The sequence below is a fragment of the Polistes canadensis genome, unplaced genomic scaffold (assembly GCF_001313835.1).
Source record: "Polistes canadensis isolate GaletaPanama2010 unplaced genomic scaffold, ASM131383v1 scaffold_189, whole genome shotgun sequence".
NCBI classification, from domain to species: domain Eukaryota; kingdom Metazoa; phylum Arthropoda; class Insecta; order Hymenoptera; family Vespidae; genus Polistes; species Polistes canadensis.
In genome coordinates, this window is record NW_014569736.1 from 46391 (window position 1) to 55853 (window position 9463).

The window sequence follows — 9463 nt, forward strand, 5'->3', positions numbered from 1 at the left end:
ATGATGATGATGATGATGATGATGATGATGATGATTTGCCACGTTCAAGTGAGATACGATTATTCCGTTGAACGATAACGATTATCTTATTCACTTTTTTGCAAAAAAAAAAAAAAAAAAAAAAAAGACAATTTTAAACAAGAAAATAATCAAAAAGTAACTATTAATCAGCAAGCCTTGCTTTGTACAACTTTCTCTATCTACCCTCTTCTTCTTTTTCTTCTTCTTTTTCTTCTTCTTCTTCTGTCTCTTTACACAAACGTCTCATACGAGAATAAAAAAATATTATTTTTATTTATTTGAATTATCGTATCGATTCGTCGTCTAATTAGAAAAAAAAAGAAAAAGAAAAAGGAAAAAAAAATTACAATAGTTCGAACATTGTTCGACCAAATTATTCGGGACTTTAGTTTTAGATCGGCGAACGAATTTCTGATCTGGTAGAAATTGGCGTTGAAGTAATTTATAAAAAGAAAAAAAAAGAAAAGAAAAAAAAACAAATGAACAAACAATTTTCTGAAATCGTTATTATCTCTGTCTATCCTCTCTATCTCTCTCTCTCTCTCTCTCTCCTTATTCGCTTTTTACTCACAATTCCCTTGGTAAAAATTTATCTCGTAATTTATAAAACGAGATGATCGGTGTTGACTTATTAACCCTTTCGATTAGGGCATGCTTTGACGTATTAATTTGTTCGTACATACGTCACGTCGTGTTATATATGACTCTTATATGGGTCGGGAACTTTGTATAGACGACCCTTATATGAGTGGTCAGTCACGAAAAGGTTAAATACAAATTTAAAGAAAGAAAAAGAAAGTACGGATCTAATCTTCGTTTAAGAAACAACGAAGATTCACTCGGTAATGTTTTGTATGTATGTATGTACAAAAATATATATATATATATATATATTTTGTTTTGTATGAAAATGGTTCGAGTAAAATAATATTCGAATTGAATAAGAGACGAATATTGTGAAAATTAATAATCGGTGGGATACAATTGTTACGGAATAAAAATGACTTTTTGAACTTTGTACATTTTCCAAACTCCCTTACACGTTTTTCTTTCCGTGGAGGTGGGTAGGGATTTTAAGGGAATTAAATTGAAATGAATATTTTTAATTTCATTGGGATGATCGATCACATAAACAACGACCACATAAACAGCTTCTCGCCAACACAGCTGATATATTGATCAATTATAATAATAATTAATTTCTTTCGCATATCAGTCACTTTATTCTCAATTTAATTCTACGATTTTTGCTAACATTTTGAAAAGATTAAATGAGACTCGTGTGTGTGTGTGTGTGTGGGTCCCTTGCGATTAAACAATAAATACGAATTTTCTCGTTTTGCGTAACAATTATCAAAATCAAAAAAGCACAAATCTTTCACAACAATTTGTATAATATTTTGTAAATTGTTGCATTGTTTCGTTTCTTTCTTTTTCTTACATAAGAAGCATAACGCATAAATTCTTTTTTTTTTTCACCGAGCGCACCGAACATCGCACAAATCTTGTTTTCACTTAAAAAAAAAAAAAAAAAAAAAAAGAAAAACAAAATGAGAAAGAAAGGGGGAGAGATAGAAAGAAAGAGAAAGTATAGAAGAAGAGGAAAAAAAAAATAAAGTTAGGCATATTTGAAAAGTCGAACATATTCTAATAATTTGAATTTAACTGATTAAGCATTCTTCAACCATTAAAAAACAGAACAAACATTGTAAAACTGATGTACGTAATGTAAAATAATAAATGGAAAAAAAGAAAAAAAAAAAAAGAAAAAAAAAAGAAAAAGAATGTAAAATTATAAATAAATATAAATATAGACGTGCAATATGTTGGAAAGCGGATGCAGTGCGACGAGTGATATCCATGTGTGTGTATAAATTTATTATTAATAAATTATTATAAAGCAAATGGAGAAATAATAAACAAACAACGAAGCGTTCGTGTCGGTTCGGCAACGAGACCAATTCAATGAATTTTTCGTATTTTCATTCTATCGTAAATTGTGTAAAAAAAAAAACAAAAAACAATAATAAACGAAAAGAAAAAAAATTAACTAAACAAAAGAAAAAAAAAGAAAAAAAAGGGAGTACGTAGAAATAATATTTTACGTGGAATGTTTATTCTACGTATATGCACACGCGTGTGTTATATACATAAATTATGCGTATTGTCTTCCCTATGCACGATGTATATATAAATACAGCCCTTAAAATACATTATCGACAGAATTTTAGTCTCCGGCAAATGCGGACTAGACGTTCTTTAAAGTTTTAGGAACGTTCTCCGTAAATTGTCCAACGATATTACCCCTTGGGTGATAACACGCTACCACAACGCACGTTCCATCCCTTTTTGCCATGGCTATGCCCATTTCGGTCGTGTTTTTCCATACGATTTGCGTGAAATGACCTGAGAAAAAAAGAAAAATAGAACTAATTCCGAATTTACACACATACACAAACGATAATTTATATTTCTTATAATTAATGTATCATACATACACGTATTAAGAACCTTCGGTTCCGTACCAAATTTATGTTCCTTTTTCTCGGAATACCATTTAGATACAACTTCGCGTGCCGACACTACCAATTTTGGATCGGAACATTGCATAGAGTAAATATTTTCTCCATAAGGTGAGGAAGATTGCGGTATCAATTTATTTGTATTCAACAGCGTGTTGGCCCATGCCTAGATAAATCCAAATAAGAAAATAACAATTCCCATATATCAATGAAATGATGAAATATATTATTCGTTGCATTACACACAAGAGGAAAAAAAAAAGAACGTATAGTGGTACCTTAGCAGCTGCCGTTAATTCAGGACTTAACCTCAAGTCAGGTACACGATGCCTCCTTCTGTATTCGTTGTGAACTAACAAGGCCTCTTGTTGCCAAGCCTGTTCGTCTAAAGTATATTGACTTTTTGAAAAGGATATCCTTTTACTCGGACTCGTGCCACCAGGTGTAAGGACGTTGTCCGTAAAACTACCTAAGAAGTTACCAGCAGGATTGTAGTTGCATACTACATAAACTTCCCCATTTCTGTTCCTTGCCATGCCAACACCTAACTCAGTACTATCTCTCCATACTACTTGAGTAAAATGACCGGTTTTTAAAGTAGTGGGTTCCTTGCCATACTGATGTAAAGCTTCCTCGGCATACCTAATTAATAAAAGTATTTTAAATAGTTTCGTTATGAACGATTGAATGATATTAGAGGGTTGGTTGTTAATTGAAACATACCATTCGTTTACAGGCTCATCACCACCAACAACGGTCTTTGGATTGGAACTCCACATGCAATAAAGATTTTCCCCATAATCTATGTTCGCCCTATGTTCTAATCTACCCCTAGCTGCTAAAATATTTGCCCAATCTTGACTGGTCTTGCACAACTGTAAATTTAAATATTATTATTTAACGATCTAATACATACACACACACATACAGACATTTGTATTATTGGGATTAATTATTCGATCGATAATCACCTGTTTGCTTAATCGCAAAGGTGGTACACCGTGTCGAACCCGATAGTAATTGTGTGTTTCCAGGCACATATTGATGAATTCCTTAGGTGGTCCTGATCTACGCACAGATGGTTTACGCGTGTCAGTCTTTGTTATCTATAACATAGAGAGAGAGGGAACATTACTGAAAATCTAATGTTAAATTTCTTTTTCTTTTTTTTAAGGAATACGATATATATTTGATTTTATTGTTTTAGAATATAATTTAATTGTATACGTGCGTGCAATTTGTTATGATATTTTTTTTTGGAAAATTATACTTTGACAATAATTACATTACAATTATTTAATCTTATGTAATTTATATATTTTTTCTACGTAATATTAAAGGAAAAATAATGCTAACAGGTTGCAACGATTTCCCATCATTCTAACGAGAAAGAAATATATTTTTTAATTGATCTCGGTCACGCGTTTCGAAAAATCAATCTATTCTTCTTTTTGTGTGATTATATCAGATTGACATCTCACGTTGTTTTTCAAAACTAGATACGAAGATTTCTCACACTTATAGAGTGAAATGTTTCGAGATGCGTCACGTTTTCAGATCGCAGACAGACAGAACGTCGGAAAGTAATCAAGGATGTCTTATATGACTCGTACTGCTTTTTACGATATAAAACTGGAAAGAAGTTGTAAACTTTTGAACGTTTGATCGATAACAAACGATAACGATAACAAACGATAACGATATTATTTTCGATCAATATATCGATATTCTTCTAAACGATATCGAACTTTTAAATATATTACTTTTAATCGAATAAATAATTTTTGAATATTTTTTTGTGCATTAATTTCAAGGAAACAACAAGCAAATAATCTATTATTACAATGAATAGAATTACACGATATATATATATACAATTTCACCAATTGTTTGAGAAAATGAACAAATGTAATATTGCAAAGACACGGATCTGTATTGAGTGTTGGTACGCAAGGTATGTGCATAAAAGTAGCTCAACGATAGGATGATTGAAACGTCCTGTAATCGAGATCACTATAAACGTGTATTCCCGTTCACCTACGTAAGAGTAGTTGACCGGAAAAATGTGATTTTAAGATTTAGTCATTTGAGCAGATCAATTCTATATCGTAAAGTAATAATCCAAGTTGATGAGAAAAATGACGGGGAGGGAGGGGGAGTATTAAAGAAGAAAGGTAAAAATCATTTTTGAATCCTGTTGATTTTTTATGTATCATATTTATCAATGTTTAAAACCACCGTTCGAATGAAAATGTTTGTAGTCTCGTTCGGGTTCGATTAACTCGAGTCGCGTGTTTCTTAACGGATCAACGTAAATAGCTCAGACTAGTTGAATAGCAATTAGCATCGCGTGCGAATCTTTGAACAAGTCAGCGAGGTGCTGGAAAATCCTACGTCTTTGGTTTCTTCTTATTTCCGTTATGCTTAATAGTAAGATATCTTTCAACGTGATACAAAAACGAATCGAAAATCCAATCGTCATTATTTTCATCGTATTACTTAAGGATCTTTATCTAAAATTATTGACAGATTTAGGTGTTGATATATTATATCGAAATAAAATAAAACGACTCGAATATATTTTTCTATCGATAAACTTTGTACCTGGGATGAAGAATATCTAGCAGAATCCGGTGAAGCAGAGGAAGACCTTGCACTGCTGCAGGACATCCCATCGCTTCCTAAACTACCGTGAAAACTACCGTGTAAAGAATTAGAAAGTGGTCCTGGGGATGCTGGTGACGCAGTCAAAGGTGATTTTGATCTAACCGATTCCGTCCTTGACCTGAAAGATAAATCGATAATTATACGATAAATGAAAGAAACTTTAACAGAGAGTCTCTTTCAATTTTTAAACAGTAGCACTACTGTCTAAAACACGAAATAACTCGATAATTATTCGGTTTCTTTTTTTTTTTGTACGCAAGCTAACTTTTAAGTAATGTGCCAAGAGAAGCTTTGAATTATTGCATAGTGCGTGAAAATTATAACACATTGGTACGATTTTTAAACAGAGATACTTTTATAACAATTTTCTAGATTTATATTTATTATTAGATCGTCCCATAAGTTTTTTATCTATAACTTCGAGCTGGCTATGTTTGTAGACATGCAGGCTTATCTATTATTCATTTTTATGGCATAGATTTCAGTCGTCTTATAGCTCTTTCAAATCTTTTTCTACGTGGTTTAATATGGATAACCAAAAGAAATATTTGCGACATGTTATACTTGCTTTAAAAAAGGGACAACCTAATATTTAATTGGCAATTAAGTTCCCGCCGTTTTATTTAAATATTTAACAACAAGTTAGAATATACATTACCGATTAATTAGTTATTAATTTTTATTGAAAAATAAATTATTAAATAATTGGAAGAAAAGAAAAAACAGTAGGAACTTAGCTGCCAATTCACTATATCTATATATTTAACAATGTATACAAAATGTATAGAAAAGAAAAAAATGTAATAATAATAATAATAATAATAATTCATAAACGAGTATATATATTTATTTAGAAAAATCAGTTTAAGCTAAAAAATGCATACCTACTTGCATCATCATCATCATCATCATCATCATAATCATTTTACGATCGTCCTAAATATAAGGAAGAGAAATTCTTCTAAGAAGATCGAAAAATGTATGAATGAAAGGTAATGAGAGCGAGAAATATAGTAAGCATTAGAACGTATTATGAAGTGTAAGCATAGAAGAAGAAGAAGAAGAAGAATAAGAAAATAAAGCAAAAGCAAATGATGGAAGAAAGCGTACGAGGTCGGTCGATCTTGATCTTGCGAATCGCACAAGTAGTCATTACGACATGCGGAATGGGTCGAAGCAATTCATGACGAGTAGGATATCTAATGCGCTATCTAATAGTACTTCTAATCTATTTTCCGGCTAACAGCTAATCGCCCAAGCTGAACACACTGTGCTTCTATTTACAACTTGATCTTGCTTGCATCCTACACGTTTAATCTATCACAAACATTATATACATATACATATACATTTACAGACATAATATACAAAATACTTTCTATTCCGAAAAGAACGAATTTTGTTTTTTTTCTTTTTAACAATCTTTCGATAATATCAAATATATATATATATATATATATATATTGTTTAAATGTGTTGTTAACCATAAATAATAAAATATAATATGATCAACACATAGAGTAATTCGATCGGGAGATAATGTTCGTAATGTTTTCTCAAAGAAGCAAAGTGAAAGCTGAAAATTTCAATGTATGACAAGAACTAGCAGGAAGAGAAGGTGGTGGGGGAGAGGGAGGAGGTGGAGACACAACGTTCCGTCAAGATCCGAAAAAATTTATATTTTTTTAACTGCAACTGCAACTGCATATGCAACTGCAACTGCAACTGCAAATGCAAATGCAACTGCAACTGCATATGCAACTGCAACTTCAAATGCAAATGCAANCTGCAACTGCAAATGCAAATGCAACTGCAACTGCATATGCAACTGCAACTTCAAATGCAAATGCAACTGCAACTGCATATGCAACTGCAACTGCATATGCAACTGCATTTTTTTTATTATAAATTTTTTTAACTTTGCAACTACAACTGCAACTATCTTCTAATGTGTATTTTCATATTGAATGATTATAAAATATTAACGCAATAATATCAACGCTTTTACTTCCTCCTTCCTTCCTTCCTTCCTTCTTCATAGCACTCTAACCGCGGTCATGGTCGTATCCGAAGACCTTCCCCCCTTTTTCCCTTTCCCCCTTCCTTCCGTGCTGGTTCATCGACCCACCTCGATCAAGACGATAGGTTTTTTATTATTTTCATTCTCACATTACTATTGTATTAAAATAATAATTATAAAAATGTACAAATTATTTCGAAGGTTTCGTATTTTCTTTCTTTTTGTTTCTTTATTTTTATTTTTTAATAATGCACGCGAACGAATAATTTTATATCTTCAAATCAATTCAGTAATTCTCAAATTCGTATTTTCTAAACGAAACGCGTGCAATGGTTAATATAATGTTTTAACATTATAGAATTTAATTCGATCTTTCGTTTTTATACTTGTTTACATAGAACGTCTTTCTCGAGATGCTGAATGTATAAATAAACGAATAGTTTGAGACGCGTGGTTCTTGTAAACAAACGAACGTTGTCTCGCACGGTCTTCAGACGGTCGTGGGAACACGGAGCTACGTTATTTAATGCATTGAATTCCCTTTCGTTTAAAACGACATAAAAGTGTATTACGTAGGAGAGAGTTACAATCGATTTACGAGAAGTAACGTGTATGTGAGCGAGTAAATATTTGAAAAAAAAAAAAAAAAAAAAGAAAAAAAAACCCCAAATCAAATAAAGTAAAGTAAAGATATATTGCAAAGAAAGAAAAGGAAAGTAGTGTTCTAACTATTATATTTTAAAAATTACGAAAGCGCATACACTTACAAGCGAGATAATATTAAATGGCCAATAAATTATCAAATACACAATAGAACAAAAATATTATAATATATTTAAAAGAGAGAAATTTTCAGCTGTCACTCTTATTTGTTGCAAAACACGCGCGTACATAATATTATAATAATACAAAAATAAAAAAGAAATATGTCACACTGGGTATATACTACATAAAGTAAAACCATTACCGATTCAAGTGAAGTTCAGCGAGAAGCGTTGTTGCAAGGATGCAAACAGTGAGAAAAGGGGGATGGGATGGGAGGTATGGGGGGAATTCGTTCTAGTGCTATAAATCAGTCATATACTTTCTCGCTTCACTGGAATTGGAATTTGGCTTGACTGCAATTCTGCACCATCATAGGTGTGTGAGTGTACCTTTCGGGCGACAGCTGGTCGACAAAACCGACCACCTTCTTTTTCGTTCCACTGACGCTGAGCGAGGGCATACTATAGGGCAAGGAAGTAAGGGAAGATTTACGATGTACACAAACTATCATCATTTTCAAAAAAAAAAAAAAAAAAAAAAAAAAGAAAAGAGTTACACGCTATGGGTACTAAAATACATACGAGTTGTATGAAGAAGAGAGACGTCTAGAAATAAAAAGAAAAAGAAAAAGAAAAAGAGAAAAAGAGAAAGAGAGAAAGAGAGAGAGAGACAACTATTTTGTAATAAATTTTATTCAAAGTAATGTACTTAACAGTAAGAGGATATGTATATTTCAACTCTAACGAAAGATACGTCCTGCAATTGACAACGCACTTACACATACATAATCGAGTAGTCATAGTTTTCTCTTGGAAACCTCTCTTCTTTTTCTTCTTCTTCTCTTTCTCTTTCTCTTTATCTTTACCTTTATCTTTATCTCACATTTTCTTTCTCAAATCACCATCCTCTATCTCTCATCTCTATCCTCATATCGTGATATATCTATACACATATACAGAGAGAGAGAGAGAGAGAGAGAGAGAGAGAGAGAGAGAGACACATTTCTATAGGGGGAAAAGGATCCAACGTGAAATTACCGACTACAACTTTACGACGTATAAATCTTTGCCTACTGAAACGCATGTAACGAGTTTCCGGTACTAGGATATATACACATAGAAGAAACTTCTAAAATGAAATTCGTGCATGTTTGTTATGTTACCACCGAGACGTTTCTCACAATGCGATATCGAGCACTATAATATAATTATTATAACGAGTAATTTTGATGAATAACGATTATTACACATATATTATCTACATGCTAACTTTCCGTCTAATGTTGTTGTTTTATTTTATTTTATTTTTTTTTTTTAACTATTTTCTTTTCTTTTTCCATAGGAAATTGTCGACAAAATATATGGCACGGCATCGTTCCGGTATTTTGATCGATGATAATTTACCAGCGATTAATTTCGTTATGTAATATATTGTTTTTTTTTTTTTTTTTTTTTTTTTTTTTCTCTTT

The 9463-nt window shown here is 31.9% G+C and overlaps 1 protein-coding gene across 4 annotated transcripts in view; it reads right to left on the minus strand.

The window, feature by feature from the left end:
- Positions 1-1165: 1165 nt before the first annotated feature.
- The window catches only part of LOC106789540 (repressed by EFG1 protein 1-like), a 43496-nt gene continuing 35198 nt past the window's right edge, over positions 1166-9463 (minus strand). For 3 of the 4 annotated variants that reach the window (XM_014753838.1, XM_014753839.1, XM_014753842.1), the window contains 7 exons: positions 8385-8456; positions 5148-5328; positions 3515-3649; positions 3267-3418; positions 2822-3185; positions 2520-2709; positions 1166-2427 (listed from right to left, as the gene is read on the minus strand). In XM_014753838.1, the coding sequence (XP_014609324.1) occupies positions 2270-2427; positions 2520-2709; positions 2822-3185; positions 3267-3418; positions 3515-3649; positions 5148-5328; positions 8385-8456 (1252 nt within the window). In that variant the 3' untranslated portion in view covers positions 1166-2269. The remainder of the gene's footprint in view (positions 2428-2519; positions 2710-2821; positions 3186-3266; positions 3419-3514; positions 3650-5147; positions 5329-8384; positions 8457-9463) is intronic. The other variant, XM_014753841.1, reaches the window with a different exon arrangement.